The sequence below is a fragment of the Pecten maximus genome, chromosome 6 (genome assembly GCF_902652985.1).
Source record: "Pecten maximus chromosome 6, xPecMax1.1, whole genome shotgun sequence".
Taxonomy (NCBI): Eukaryota; Metazoa; Mollusca; class Bivalvia; order Pectinida; family Pectinidae; genus Pecten; species Pecten maximus.
Window position 1 is genome coordinate 24,370,156 of NC_047020.1, and position 16,483 is coordinate 24,386,638.

Here is a 16,483-nt window from a genome sequence, read left to right on the forward strand (position 1 = left end):
TCGGAATTCCTTAGTCATTTGACAGCGGAAGTGTTCCGAGTACAGGTAATTTGGCGCGAATATTGCATGTGCGGATTGCCGCGGTTGTCTATATAAGCCGGTACACCTGTGTAGTTTTTCCAGTCAGATGGAAAGTCTTTGTAGGACTGCCTGGCTCAGCTCTCCCCGACTCACGTAGTCAGATGGAAAGTCTTTGTAGGACTGCCTGGCTCAGCTCTCCCCGACTCACGTAGTCAGAATGAAAGTCTTTTTTAGACTGTTATGGTAACACTCACTGTCAGTAGTTTTGTGTACTATCGTTATTGTATGGCCATGTAGCCGCTAGTTTACTAAACTACTGTCATGTTGTCCTATAGTATGTGTGTGTTGAGTGCGTGACAGAATTGTATAATTTGTCCCTGTGTCTCTGTATATTTTTACATAGTGTTTAGTGGTATCCTAATAAAACTACCTGAACTTTATATATCTTGAGTTTGTGTTTATTTGCCAGACTTCACGTACAAATTATGACCCAGAATGTAAGACCCTGACGGACCCAAGATCACCGAACCTGGGTATAAATATTTTAAAGGTGTCAGTTTGAGGTGAAAAGCCGATCCTTTTACACATGTTTCAAAGTTCTATATTAATGAATAAAATTACCTTAGCAGATAAAAAAACCCTTGGACATAAATAATAAATATCATTCAGATCTACAAATTTACACTAGCCCACAGGTTAGTCACAGCCATTGAATGACTAGCTTTGTATAAAAGTCATCAGTTCAAAGTGTCAGATTAATGGAGAGTACAATTGGCAGGTACAACCTGCACAGTGGAACATTTGTAGTCACACAATTACAGGCCAACCCAGTGATAAATCTACATGCGAGTCCTGTACTTTATTTAGAATTTTGATGGGATTCACAGAATTTCTGAATACTGTACCGGGGTGATACCAAAATTTAACATTGTGGAACTCATAAAAATGAATTATAGATTGATCGCTGCTATTATCATCTGTATATCACTACTAACTGTACTCATTTAATACCTTGATAGATTTAACTTTTCTGACATGACATGTATATAAAAGATAAAGATCTTGCATAAATGCAAGGTTGTATATAAAACACACTAAATGATAATCTCCATATCCTTAATCAAAGTCAGCTTTCTAAACAAAACAAAAGAGCATAAAGTTACGCATACATGTAAAAGTCTATTGATTACATCTAACTATTGGTTAACTCTATATCACAGTCATTTTGTCACTGATCTGTACTATCAGATGTCTACATTCAATATCAAGATTATTGAATGTCTAGACCATCATGTTTCTCAACTAAACTCGGAGTACTCATTTGTTTTCAGAGATGACTAGTTTTAATATCCACATTTTAGGAACACTTCATGAATGGATTTGTTAGTTACGAGGACAGATCTTTGAAACTTTCACCAAGCAGCCATCACAAGAAAAGATTCTATATGTGGTAAGTATGAATAAAATGATATATGTATAAGGGATGAGGGGGGAACAAGGGGTACTTACAGGTTATGACATATCACTTGGGGAAGGAGGGTTTCCAGGATATCACAGTAATCATCTACATTGGCATTGTCCCCCAGGAAAAAAACAATACAGAGGTTAGCAAAATAGGGTATGTTTTCCCCTTATAATTTTTTCAGGAATATGATGTATCCCTTAATGAATTGTTCTAATCATCTAAGTTTACTAAAAACCGGTCAAATACACAAAAACCTAAGTGTAAATGCTATTTATCTGGAATGAGTGATATTCATTTTTTCTCATTTTTTTGGTATCAAAATAATAAATTTGATTCTGCATAAAATTCACAAATTCCAAAAGTATGCACTATCATCCTAGCGATCTTATGAGTTGTCTCCCTTGACCCATCTTTGAATAATGTACTCCTCTGTCTGTCTGGCCTTGGTGATGTCCGGAGTGTCGCCAGGGTTGGAGCTGCGAAGGTCTACATGGTGAGCTCCATTGGGAATGATGATTACGGGCAGACTGGATGACATAGACTTTAAGACACCACCAGATGACCAGGGGTCAAGCAGACCATTACTGTGAACCAGTAAATTAATTCTCATTAATTACATGTACATCATATGCATGTACAATTGTATGTATAAACATGTGCTTCCAGGTCAAAAATGTCTTCAAAAAAGAATATTCTCTTATGTACTTTAAATAAATACATAGGGTTTGACACAAAGAGGATACAGTTTTTTATGGAAATTGTTAGAAATCATACTTGTCTCTAATAATTTCATTGTCAAAATATTTCGGTAATTTCCCAGAGTTTTTTTTCCTGGAAAATAGAAAAGCTAACAGTCCTTGATTTCATCAGCTTTAGCAGTTGATTATCTTAACATCTTCAAAACTGTTTTGAAACTGGCTGTACAAAGTTGTAACTGGTATGGGAATCTACAGTCAGCTATACAATAGCTATACAATTGTATACAAAGGTAGCAGTATCGCACAACAATAGCATGGGTTCTGTGAAACACATTTTGTTTTTAGAACATTTGGAAACTCAATATTTTGCCTTTTCTGTAGATATCATGTTGTGTACTTTGCATAATAAAATTGATACTATATCTTATGAGGTTTTGGAATTGAAGCTTTATGTCTGGTAGTTAATAAATCAGATTACCTTAGATTTGAATTTTTTAACTCAACAAAGACCTAAAAGAATCTGTTCATATCAAGATCTTGGCTGGATTTTCAAAAGCTGTTTACCTGAATATTATGTTACTGGCAGTTTTGAGATTTTTCCCGAGATACTCAGTTATGACCCAAGACTTCCTTGGTCGGATTTTGAACTGCTTGAAGCATGCATCAGAGACCAGGCTGAAGTTGTATGTAGTAGGCTCAAACATGTCTGTGACACCGTTGGAACAGGAAGGCATCACCATCTCAGTACAGGCCTATGGAAGGTATAATGGAATGAAAGGTTTAATGGTATAAACAGTACTAATGTAATATGTCCATGTAAAGTTTAAGGGGACCACTATTGAATAGTTAGTTTAGCTTCTATTCAGATTGATGGAAATAAAATTAAAATGTGGGAACTAGAACATAAAATCTAGCAAATACGGATAAAACTAGTTATAATGTTAAGTAGTTTCAATTTCTAAAGACGAAATATTTAAATTATCTTGTTCATCATGCAAATTTGAAAGTGTTACAAACTGTCTGTGTAGTATCTTTTTATCTTACCAGTATATGTGTGAAAACTGTTTATTGAAACTTAAATCAAGGTAAATATGATGGATCGTAGTTACTTTCACAAATTCCATTTAAATTATAAAGTGATCTCAGTTTGTTTGAAAAAGACCCCATTTATGAAATATCCAGCGCAAACCATCCTTGACAGCTTACCTGGTAGCCCCAGAGTTGATCGCCCAGACTACCCACAGCATTCTGATTGACATTCAGACACTTGGCCTGACCGGTGTAGTTGTAGTACACCTTGACGGCTGATGACAGAGCTTGTATCAGGGGCACACCATCCATAACTTCAGTGGATAGAGGTTTACACACAGCCTGTAGAATTACAATAGTAAGACGCAATGGTAAATGTTCATAACAGCATGTAGACTGTAGAAGTTTGTTTTTGCATGGAACATGATCCCTCTTCGGTGAATCTTTCTCCATGCAGTTGGATCTAAAGTAGACGAACAGTGTGAATGTTGATGCCTCTATGCCTACCTTAGCCCCATCTAATCAAAAGATATCGGAGTAACTAAATGGACTTACTAGCCAACAACTCTTAGAAAAGAAAACTTTAAAGGGCTTGATAAATGGGACTTGGCTGTACATGTTGTGATAATTGTGAAGAGATAAGCTCATTACCTTGATAGGCCAGCCAGGTAGTGGCTCCAGGAAGGAGGCAGGATAAGGATAGTCTACCATTGCCAGGTTAAACATGATATCCACTAGCCATGACTTCAGGGCATCTGTATCCGCACTCGTGTTCAATAGTGCACATAAATCAAATGAGGTGGAAAGGCGTGCCCTCCCAGAGTCTGAAATATGTTTATGGTTGGTTAATATCTGGAGCAATATACAATACATACATGATAATAATAAAATGAAGATTTACAGTATTATATATATCATATGGTCAGTAGTAAACAAAATTAAACAAATACTGCAAAATCAATTAAACAGTCAGTTTCACAGTGTCAAACACATCAGCTAATATTGCAGGGCACCTGTTGAAATGGGAAAACAAAATCCTATTTTGACCAAATATTATAGATGAGTCAATATGATGATATTTATTGTAGTATTACAGCTCAGGTTTAAACAGTTTAATTCCTTTTCTTAGTCTCTACACTGAAATATAACAGTTACCTGTAGCCCCCATTGTGTTGATGATACCCCATGACTTCCTGATGTTTTTGATACATGTCTGAGATTCCCTCTTGAAGGAATTGGTGACAACCTGAAGCTGTGCCTCACAAGGAATCTGACCTATAAAACTCCAGATAGGGGCCGAGGCAGCCAGCGATCTGCAAAGTATTCACACATAAACCTACAAATTATGTAGCACATAATACATCAATAAAATTTGTTATTTATCATCATACAAGCTTCTTGAAATTTGTAATTTATCATCATCCAAACTTCATGAACAAGATGTATCAGTGTCAAAATATGATACATTGTAAAAATCAATGGCATGGGCTTATAGGTGGGTAAATATGGAACATTGTGAAATCAATAACATATAGCTTGTTGGTGGGTAAATATGGAACATTGTAAAATCAATGGCATGGGCTTATAGGTGGGTAAATATGGAACATTGTAAAATTAATAATATGGCTTATTGGTGGGTAAAAATGATACATTGTGAAATCAATAACATAAAGCTTATTGGTGGGTAAATAAGGAACATTGTAAAATCAATGGCATGGGCTTTTTGGTGGGTAAATATGGTACATTGTAAAATCAATGACATTGCTTTTTGGTGGGTAAATATGGAACATTTTGAAGTCAATAGCATGGGCTTATTGGTGGATACATATGGAACATTGTCAAATCACACAATGCATGTGACTGCTCATGTAGGACTATTTTCATATTCTTTATTATGAGAAATATAAGAGATGAAAACTACCACAACAGCAGGAAGAATGCCTTAAATGTTTACAAAGGACTGGCATGAACCATCCTCTATACTCCAGGGGACTTGTTGCATTCACTTTCACTCTCTGCCATGGCAAAACCAAAGGCACACAACTAGCTGTTAGATTGGTGTCAGGAAATAAACCTGATCCAGATCACAGAGGAGTGGCAATCAATCTCATTCAATTCAACAGAATGGTGATCTCAAGATTTTTTTTATGTATATCAAAGATGGCACCAATCCTTTTATTTAATCCCATAGGTGATAGTGACTGAGCCTTCAATTTAACCATGAGATACTTCAGGGGCCGGATGGGATAATGTAGCTTTGGATGACAACGGACAATTTTTGACAGATGGTCGTCGTCAGAGCAGTGTAGGTTGGGTATGAATATTTGTTCTAGGGTACAGATGGCCAAAACAAATGTAACCCCTACGGTATTGAGGATGGGTATGAGCATGCAGGGGTCAGAGGGCTAAAAGCGAATGTAACTCCTAGTATTGAGGATAGGTATGAGCATGCAGTGTGAAACAATTTTGTAGTCATTGGTAAACAAAGTATCAAACAAGTGGGTGCTGGTTGTAGTCAAAAAGTACATCAATATTCAATCTGATAAATGCCTTACCCATCTACAACATTGGGGTATTTGATCCTGAGCCAGGCAGCCAGCATTCCCCCATATGATCCTCCAAAGGCTATCACCTTACTGGACTGAGCCCCTGGTTCATTTGCCTTCAACTCTTGGATCAGTATTGCAAAGTCAGCCAATGCCTGCTCAGATGTCAGGTACTGTAATTTCTTAGGATCCTGCAACAAATAATGAAGTTCATTTTTAACTGTTTGTTGGAAGCACATCATAGAATAAAACATGTCTAATTATGTCTTAACATTGTTGTTTGACATTTCCCCTTCATACCTCTGAAATAAAACTGAGCTGTTATGAGAGTACCATTCATACAATTGCATTGCAATTAGCAGACACTACATTGGGGAAACATCTGATATCATATAACTGGCCTGATAAGCAAATCTAATCCATTAAATATGTATACATTGACAAAAAAAGAAAAGAAAACAAGATAATTCCTTTAAAATGAGCTGTCTACTTTTCTAACAGGAATATGTACTCATGAACACACTAAGAAAGTTCTGGTTACAATTACCAGGTCACTTCTGGTGTATGACTGATGAGCATGTTGTCTTTTACCTTGACAGCATCAGGACCATAAGGCAGGGAGGTACCGTAGTATCTATGCTCAGCAAAAACCAGCAGGGCCTTCAATTTCGGTGCCAGCTCCCACATAAATCCCTGAACAGGAAAACAAAGACTAATTGCTTAGATGTGAACTTATTGCGGCATAAATACTGTTTCGATTAATTCAAAGCAATGTATATGATAATTTACATAAGGCTTTCAACTTTGTCATAGTTAGAATTTAAAAATATAGTTCCATCAATTGCAAAACCTGTATTTACAATGTCATATTTATACTTTATTTATCATGACATTTTCTTTCCAGAGAAAATATCTAAAATTGTCAATAAAAGAAACAAGATCATCCAGGTGGTCTCCATCAAGTTTTTTAAATTTACAATGTCAAAAGATCTTGATTGTCTTCACTTTTTGCTCTTTTTTTTTTTTTAAAGATTTTCTTTTTTTTTTCCAAGGGGGGTGGGGGTTGTTTGTCTAATGGATATATGAATATCACATAATTTGTCATTAACATGAAACTTCAGTGCTGAATATAAATACATAGAATTAAACAGAATTTACTTAGGACCTAACATGACAGCTGATGCATGCCCATCCACGGATCCGGACTTACAGTATTGTTACAGAACCAGGTAATGTCTCCCTCATTGCCAGTGTAAAAAAATATTGGTCCGCCATTTTTGTCCCAAAACTGGTCAGCTATTAGGTATCTCTGCTTATATGTATCATCATTGGCAAATCCATAATGGTCAACCTTGAAAATATAGTAATAAAAGAAACTTATTATGAAATAACATTAATTAATTTCAACACATACATAAACATTTTAGTACACATGGTAAATATACATATATATTCAAATGCATTACTGATATACAATAGGTAACCTTTGTCATATACATATATAAATTATAACTGTACATGATGTGTGTTCATTAATTATAACAATTAATATACCAATATATGTATGTATATTATAATCACACAGGTTTACACAATATATTCCGGCCTTTAGAAAAAACATACAAATAAAATAGCTAAATAGAAATACACATTTGTAGATATGTAACAAGAGAACTGAATAAAACATGTGTCTGATTTAAAAAGATCTCGAGGTTGACTCATTATCATGAGCCAACAGTCCTGACAAGATCTATGGGAGGTAACTCCAGCAAAAAACACAATACACAACCGACCAGTTCGTCAGAAGTTTCTTTCGTGGTTTAAATCAAAAAGTAAATTGTAATGGTTATATAAATCACAAAAGTAATACGATTACATTAATTCATTACTCTAGTCAAAATAGTTATCCCTTAAACAAAATTAGACATTGGTAGCCCTAAAACTGGAAGCGGGGATCGCCCCCTTTCTGGATCTCCTTCAATCCGACAACGTATACTGTATATTTACCTTCTGTTCGAAGTATGCTGTCTTGTAATCGTAAGAAGTATTGTCGTTCTGTCTTATTTGATGACGTTTATAATGTCCAAAGCCTTGGTATAATGACTCACAGCATAAAAATACACAAAACAAAAACTGACATAACACAAACCATTTTGACTTAGCCGCCATGATAACATCATGTGACCATCATTTAATCTAAAATTAATTCCACAATTCCGGATTATAAACAGAAACAAAAACTGTATTTTCTTATCAAGATGAATATATTTGTATATATAAATATATTTAATTGGAATAAAATATTATGGAAATATGAGGTATATATGTATTCGTAAACGTTTAAATTGCACAAACATGAATAATAATTTACGGAAATCCATCCATATCCGTTTATTATATATTACTAGTGTAGCTGACGAGCACTTCCGGCCAACGAACCACAAGGAAAGATGAACACATTTCTGTCCAGATTGAACACAATTTTCGCCTTCACACTTAGTGTGATGGCGGGATTGACGTTTTGCTGTTTCCTGACGACTGCTTTCAACGAACATAAAGCACCTGTATATATTGGAACGGGAAAAGCAATAGTGTAAGACAGTTTTATATGTACCGGCTTGAACGGTTGAGCAGTGGCAGCCTGCCATCTGTCAGCAACCAAACATCAGTGACTCGCTGACACCGAACAGTGTTAGAGTGTTTCACGTTTACTAAAAGGGTGTAGTTGCTACAGTGATTGTGATTGATTAGATACCATTTGTCTTGAAAACAATATGTTACAAGAAATTTTCAGGAAATAGACTACGTATACGAACCCGTCCCGGATAAACAGATTGTGGAAAACCACGAACTTGCTTATTAAACGTAACCTTGCCTATTATACGCCAATGATCGAGGTATAGTTTATGGCTTAAAATAGCCCAAATCATCCAACTTTACTTAATTCAAAGAATAAAAAAATGCAATACTTCCGGTATATTAACATCAAGTCTCTACTGTATATATATGTAGACAATGTTTTTAGTAAACATTTTTTAGAAAAATATTTACCTTGTCGTATAAGCCAGGGTTTTCAATAAAAATATTTGTAAAAGGCTACAAATGAATAGTAGCAGGTATACATGTATCTGAGGATTACGATAATATGTTTTTAGACATTTTTTTAAAAAGTGAATGAAGTCATTTGAACCGGCCAAAACACCATTCTAACCGGTCAATTTGGCCGGCGACCAGTTCTAAATGAAAACACTGATAAGCAATTCACCATTAAATGATCTATTGCAAAATGTACTGTTTAAGAGATTTTGGCTATGTTTAGTAACAACTTCATACTCCAACTTGTGTATAATACATGAATTTGCATATTACATGGCGGTATATTCCCCAAACTGATAAAACGCACATCTTTGTACCGCTATACGTGGGAGATTTTTTTGGCGCATATAATATTAAGACTGTCAGAGCAGTACATGTAGCTGTCAAACATATATTGATTTAGGTCAAGGTAAATATTTTACTAAAAGATTTTTACTGAAAGCATTAGCTACTTATATTATATATATTTAGAAACTTGATGATGCTCCACCGGAAGTATTGTCTGAACTCTTGGTACTTTCCCACATGCAATGAAATTCTATTGTTACATTTGTATGATATTTCATGACCATATTGAAATATACGCGACTTAAAGTCTTTGATGAAATACTTGAAAAAGATAAGTTTCAAGTGATTTTGGTTATTTTTAATAACAAAGCTGTACCTCAACTTGGCATATAATAGGCGAGTTTGCATGCATATTATAAGCAAGTTGGTGGTTTTCCCCAACCTGTCTATGGGTAATCATATTTACAGGAAATGCAGATGTTACTGCAAATGTTCTTGTGACTGATTTAATTGATGGATTTAAATTCCAGTGAATGCGCGCAGCTTATATAATAATAATGTCTGTTCATTATTTTATAATCAAGTATCCTGATTCATTTGTACTTTGTAAATACAAAGTAGTATGATTAAATACTTCTTGTTTTTGCAGAAAAAATGTCCCTGATTACAGTGCCACAAGAGAAAAAAATGACCTAGGATTTGTTGTGTTCGATATGCAAGCTGATATCCTTTTTAGAAATATTGTTCCTATATACAAATTATATACCTGTATCATTTCATCTGATTCGTTTAGTTATAAATACAGTAATTATTTTGCATTTGTTAAGTTAAAATAATTATGAAAAAGAATGTTGCATATAATTTAATTTTTGATTGCTTTAAAATCATGTTTTCTTTAACTCACAAACATTTATCAAGAATATTTAACTGGAATGTGAAGCAGTTATTCCTGTATTTGACTGCAGAATATGAGACAAAAGATCATGTAAGTAAACCCTAAGTAAGGGCTGATGATGAATGGTGTCATTCCCATTGAAATTCATGAGGAATATTCATGTAGGATGATAATATCTAACTATTTGAATGCCATAATTGTCATAGTTTGATGGATTACATTGATAATGATGCATGTTGTATGAATTCAGTCTCAGTCATCCCTATGTAAAGTGGTCACTTTTACTCTCAAAAGGGACTTTTAAGTGTGGGGCCGGGGTGGCCAGGTGTTCCTACCCTGGTTGTTAATAGGACATTAAACAAAATAAACCAAATAAATTCAGTCTCTGTAAAGTAGTCGCTTTTACTCTCAAATAGTCACAAGTATCATCCCTAATATCACAATGTTATTGTAGTCAACACTATATACACAGTATGGCTTAGGCAAACTATGATTTCCCATTAAGAAATACTTGTTATTTTTTGTTGTTCACTGGTGTATGAATGGCATTTTTTGACAGATATTTTAAATGACGGACTGACGCGCGTCAATGTTGAAATATTTTTTTTATATCTGTCAAAAAATGCCGTTCATACACCAGTGAACAACAAAAAATAAGTTATTTCTTATATTTACATTTCAAAATTATTTTTCAACGTAATCTTTGAAAAAAATCATAAGAAACAGTATTCTACGTTCGTTATACGTAGTGACGAAACAGCTGAATGATCGATGTAACAGCGTAACAGATAGTTCCAATTTGGTGGGAAAGGTAATTAAGTACACAAAATATAGTTCCACACAAATTCATTATTTTAATCATCATGAAAGAAAAAAATTGAAATGTCTTCAATTTTACAATTATTAACAAGTTTTAAAGTTGATAAAACATTATTTCATGTGTAATCAAACGTGATTTTATATTCACACTTCTGCATTCTCAATGTTGACGTTGGCACCGTCAACAATGTACTGTATGTATTCATACGCGGCAGGTTAATTGTTCACCTAGGAATGAACGCTAATTTTGTTAGTACCTTCATATAGAGAACACGCAGTGGAAATGTAAATGTTACAGTTTGAATTGTAAAATCAAAATCAAATTTAAACTTTGCCAAACTTGAGAGAATTCACGTTTAATATTTCCAAAAAATAATAATGAATTAACAATTTCTAAAAAGCAAGGAAAGTCGGTCCTCCTCTTAAAATGAATATATATTTAAATTATGCTGTAATACGTAATTATATGTACGTTGTAGCATCTGTCAGCCCATGGTACAAATATGGATAGCCTGTGATTTAAACTACATGTTTCTGTGTATTATTTATATGTTTACATGTATAATACTTGTATAGTAATGGGCAGCAGGAAATAAAAATATTATGGTATTACACATATTTTCATTACTGTTGACATATAACATGTTAGGCTGCTTGTTAATTTTGGCCAAACATGTTTAAAATGTATGCATTTGGTATTTTTTCAGGTCTTAAATCAAGTAGTGATCTGGGACAAAATCATAAAGAGGGGAGAGAACTCAGTACTTGACTACCGCAGCAGTAATACCAAATATTATTTCTGGGATTATGGAAATGGTCTTAAGTAAGCAACTTTATGTTATCAGTTCAGTAATGTTTCAGTCGAAACGGAATATGTTCTGTATAATTCCCTATTTTTGGTGATGAAGTTTCTGAAATTTGAAAATGTTGATCCTGGTGAAAAAGAATTAATGATTGTCAAAGAGTTGGTATAAAGAGAGTTTTTGTTCAACATTAAATTAAATGACATGATAGTAAATTTCTATGGTTTGATAAGGTTTTTTGGGTATTATATACGAAAATTCCATTGAATCAGTTCTAGAAAGGAGGTTTTTGGGTGTTAGATACGAAAATTCTATTGAATCAGTTCTAGAGATGAATTATGAGCATTGACATTTTTGTACACATTAGTAAAGAAGTCTACTTTGATATCTAACTATATAATAAAGAAATAATCACAAGATTTGATTATTACCATATGATAATAGTAATAAGTGCTAAAAGGTTAATGACTCTTTATTAGCTTTCTAATATAATGAATTACACTATTTTCTTTACATATGGTATATAAACATAGATCATACTTGGTTTGTAATTTTCTATTGTCTCTGTACTTTATATAGTTGTCTATTTTATGTGTTTGTAGAGGAAACAACAACGTCACACTGACTTTATCATGGAATGTCATACCAAATGCTGGAACATTGCCGAAAATCAGAGGAGAAGGATCACACAAGTTCAAGTTTCCCAATGAGTACAGCACAAATAGGCTTTAGAAGATCAGACACCATAAACAAATTGTGTTATAATTTGGGGGTTTGATTGGAACCAAATATTAGGGAAATGCCCTGCCATGGCCAAGGGAGTTGAATATGATTTAGGGGTTTAATTGAAACCAAAAATTAGGGAAATGCCTTGGTATGGTCACGAGGGTGGCATATAATTTAAGGGTTTAATTGAAACAAAAACTTAGGGGTAAATGCCTTCATATGGTCAGGAGGTTTTGATGTATAGTATTCTGTACAGTATTTCTATACAACTTGATACTTAACCTTTTATGGAAATGAGGATAATTCATACAAGTCTGTTATTGTTGATATACAAGTAATTAATCAATGAATTTACACTTCAATTGTTTACAAAGAATATGTCTTCAGTATATCTGGTAAAAGTTTCATTTATCCTCCAATGGTTGCTATTAAGAAAGCACATTCATTGGAGATTCATGGATTTTCTGATTGAGAAAAGTATATAGATGCAAAAATCTTAAGGTAATTGTCCTTGGATATCTGCCACTGATTTAAAGGTTCATTTTGAGATTTGTGTCAAGATAAGATAAATATTCATATACCACTTATCATGTACTAATCAAAGCAAGAAGTTTTGTTGGGGTATTAACACACTTGCAGCAGATCATTGAATAGAAAACTTGATAATATTGAAAAAAAATTAACATCAATTTTAACTTGCTATTCAAATGGACTGTGTGACATCTGTTGGGGAGTAATATTTTGGTGCTCAAGTCTACATCATTTGTAGACCACAACAATTATAAGATTTTATTCTAAAACCCTTAGATTACAACAAATAACTGCTAATGTGTTAAAAGTGCTACTTGAGTAACTATACTACTGTTATGACTAGGGACGATACATTTTTACATGTATTTATATGATACATGTACTTTAATGGTCAATATTTTTTGTGAAAATGGTATTAAGTCATATTTTGATAATTAGATTTTGTTCATCAGATTTGTTTTGTTATGTAGTTGGTCAGATTCAAGTTTATACCAGTGCAGGAATATTTGATGTATCATACAATGAGTCCTATGCCAGAGTCATGGGACGGGAGAGCAGAAAAAATCATGCGGAATATGTGGAATCATAAATGATATATTTTATCAAATGGCTGCCATAGACAGACTATTAAAAAATACTTCATCATTGTAAATGTTCATTCATTCTAAATAACTTGAGGTGGCCTAGAATGTGTGAGTGGGGAATTGTTTTATAGATGATGATTACTTACAGATGTGTATGTCTGCTTGTGGACATTTGAATTGTCTAACAATTCGGCACTTCCTCTCAGATCTGAAGTACGATATCTTTGATTTCTTAATTTATCTTACAACATCTTAGTATATTGTCATTCAAATGCATTGCTATTTATATTAAGTGATATCAAAAGATGTTTGCAATGGATGTGAATTGATAAGCGCAGCTGTATTGAAAATTATGATTCATTGTTTTATGAGCATTTGTAAGAGATCTTTTTACATTTGACATACTGTATCATTGTCATTTTGAACATAATTGTATAGTAGAGTTGATTAACAGTAGATTTTCAGTCTATTTTTATTTATGTAAGGTATTCAAATGCTGTTGAATGTTGTTATGAATTCAGAGTTATTGTTTTTGTTCTGTTGATTTGCAGAACAAAATCTTACTGCACATTGTAAACCTCTCCATTTTAGAGGCAAACGAAGAACAGACACCAAACTTGATTATCTCCCTTAGTTTGATATCTACAGTCAATGCTGTTTGACAAAGAGATGAATAGGTTAACACAATGCTGCCACTATGTAAATTACTTGTACATTCTTCTACTCATTAACTTAATGAATTATAGTAAATACATCAAATTTAATTTCAAATTTAAAGTGCACAATGAATAAGTTCATACACGTTTTCACATTCTGATACAAACAATCTTTATTCACTTAAATTTCATTTAACTGGTATGCAGAATGTTTTTCTGGGTAGAGATAAAATGAAACAGCAACATGTACATTTTTTTTCAGAAGAGATTATGAGATATTTGAAAACGGTAAAACTGTATATGGGAAATGCAGATGTACATGAATAGTGACCTTACATATATCAGCAATGAATGGTGTTTCAGTGTATGTAATGTTGAATGTTTGGGTAACTTTCCATTGATACTGTTGTTGTTGGTAGTGGTGTGTTATTACTGGGGAGAGTGTATGAAAGGGACTTTTGATTATACCTTGTATCAATAAATACCTTCCTGTGGTATGTTAACAAGTGTTGGATGACAATAATTTAATTAGATTGATGTCACTGACAACAGGATTGTCGATGTGTTTAGTGTTCATTTTTGGACGGGGACGTTAGGGATAGGTGTTAGAAAATAAATTTATTATAAATTCAGCATTGATTTTACTCTCCTAAGCACGGTTTTACTGCTGTAAAATATTGTAATTGTACAATTACTTCTTTAAAGAAATGCATCTTTAAGTGTAACAGATTAATAAAGATGTATGTGTTGCATGTTTCCTTTCAATATATGTCAAACTGTGTACTGTAGTAATATGAATATGGTGCCAGTTTGAATTTTCAGCAATTTTTTAACAATTCTCATTTCATACAATGTTATTTTCTTGAACATCATATTTCCATATCTAAATGAATTTCAGTTGTTTAGGGTTAAATAGATGGGTTCAAAAATAGGTCTTTCCAAATGTTAATGTATTGAGGTAAATATGTATACATACAAGATTCTTTAATTTTGACACAGAAATACATGTATCTTGTTCAGAGGTAATATTTATTAATGCAATGTCTTTATAGTTGTAAAATTTCATGCTTTACGGTTAGGATAAGATGTCTTTTAATATTGATTTAGCTTCGATCTTTATAATCTATATATTATGTCGTGATCGTGGAGATAAAATTGGATTAAGGGATTTACTTGTTAATTAACAAATTATATCAAACATTTCTAGTGCATTGAAGTAAGAGTGATTTCTTGATATAGTAAGGATGTGAATGAATAAATGCTATTTCTATCAAAATCTTTTATTTTTCTTTGTAAAGAAATAATGCTGTAGTTTATCTTCACACAGGACACTGGAAGTGATATCGTAACATTGCTGCTCAGTGCCTGTATTTTGTAATCAGTTAAAACGTTCTTTTTCCACACAATGCCACTTGTTAGGAATCTGTTATAAAAGATGCACCTTCTATTCCTCCATAATAGAATATACCAGACAGTTCTTCCTGTGGAGTTGAATGTTTAATTTCGCTAAAAATCACGATAGTTTGGTCTTTCTAGACAATGCTTCTGTGGAGAAGTTGAAAGGATTTCAGAATAACCTTGTTTCTAACCAATATCTCAGTGTTGTACATTTATCATAAAATTCATTAAGTGTATCCTTGGAAAGTTTCTGACTAAAGTCGTGATGGATGTTCTGTGTTTAAGGAACGGCTCGACTGGTTTAACTGGTATTTTGAGATACTTTGTTTATGCTATAGGTGTAATCTGTTAGTTTCCCGTCGATCTTGCTATGATACGTTGTGAGCCGCATATTGAAAGAGGTACTCAAGGATGTTCTTTTTAAGTCCTACTATTCTCTGACTATAGAGGGCTATGTACCCAAGGACTGGTCTCATTTGGTTAGTTTATATCGACGAGGTAGCACTCTTAAGTAAACAAGACCAGCGGCTTTTGCAAAATGGACTTAATCGGTGAAAGAGCAGCAGTGACCAATATTTGCATAAAAAAGGTTTGACACCAAAGGATATCCATGCTGATATTGAAGCAACACCAGGGAAAGATGCCCCTTCATATATGCTACAGTGAAAATGTGGGTTTCGGAATTTAAGCGCGGCTGACAGAGCTTTGAGGATGACGCCCGTCCTGGAAGGCATGTCAATGTTGCAACCCCAGAAATGGTCAGTAAAGTTCAGGATATTGTTATGACTGACAGACGAGTCACGGAAAGATGTATAGCCAGTAGAGTTGGCATTTCACAGAAAAGAATACATTCCATTCTGACTGAGGATCTTGCAATGAGAAAGCTTTCGGCCCGATGGGTACCAAGACTTCTGACAGTTGATCAGAA

The 16,483-nt window shown here is 33.7% G+C and overlaps 2 protein-coding genes across 2 annotated transcripts; one reads left to right on the forward strand and one right to left on the reverse strand.

The window, feature by feature from the left end:
* Window positions 1-605: 605 nt before the first annotated feature.
* Window positions 606-7,935, reverse strand: LOC117329310 (lysosomal Pro-X carboxypeptidase-like). The gene is made up of 9 exons (XM_033887205.1): window positions 7,767-7,935; window positions 6,970-7,110; window positions 6,351-6,452; window positions 5,769-5,950; window positions 4,369-4,526; window positions 3,865-4,037; window positions 3,391-3,555; window positions 2,749-2,936; window positions 606-2,070 (listed from the first exon to the last, which is right to left on the reverse strand). Exons 1-9 carry the CDS (start codon window positions 7,926-7,928, stop codon window positions 1,872-1,874), a joined length of 1,470 nt encoding a protein of 489 aa, XP_033743096.1. The 5' UTR covers window positions 7,929-7,935; the 3' UTR covers window positions 606-1,871.
* A 241-nt stretch (window positions 7,936-8,176) lies between these two features.
* LOC117329313 (signal peptidase complex subunit 3-like) lies at window positions 8,177-15,433 on the forward strand. The gene is made up of 5 exons (XM_033887212.1): window positions 8,177-8,352; window positions 9,793-9,866; window positions 10,052-10,128; window positions 11,565-11,680; window positions 12,263-15,433. Exons 1-5 carry the CDS (start codon window positions 8,210-8,212, stop codon window positions 12,390-12,392), a joined length of 540 nt encoding a protein of 179 aa, XP_033743103.1. The 5' UTR covers window positions 8,177-8,209; the 3' UTR covers window positions 12,393-15,433.
* Window positions 15,434-16,483: the final 1,050 nt, after the last annotated feature.

Excerpts from the sequence above, each read along its gene's own strand:
- LOC117329310 (XM_033887205.1), bottom strand. The coding sequence starts at position 7,928 with ATGGCGGCTAAGTCAAAATGGTTTGTGTTATGTCAGTTTTTGTTTTGT. Across the intron at positions 4,527-5,768 it reads TACCCCAATGTTGTAGATGG|ATCGCTGGCTGCCTCGGCCC; the intron begins GTAAGGCATTTA and ends AATACTTTGCAG. Across the intron at positions 4,038-4,368 it reads CAACACAATGGGGGCTACAG|ACTCTGGGAGGGCACGCCTT; the intron begins GTAACTGTTATA and ends AACATATTTCAG.
- LOC117329313 (XM_033887212.1), top strand. The coding sequence starts at position 8,210 with ATGAACACATTTCTGTCCAGATTGAACACAATTTTCGCCTTCACACTT. Across the intron at positions 8,353-9,792 it reads GGAACGGGAAAAGCAATAGT|AAAAAATGTCCCTGATTACA; the intron begins GTAAGACAGTTT and ends TTGTTTTTGCAG. Across the intron at positions 11,681-12,262 it reads GATTATGGAAATGGTCTTAA|AGGAAACAACAACGTCACAC; the intron begins GTAAGCAACTTT and ends ATGTGTTTGTAG.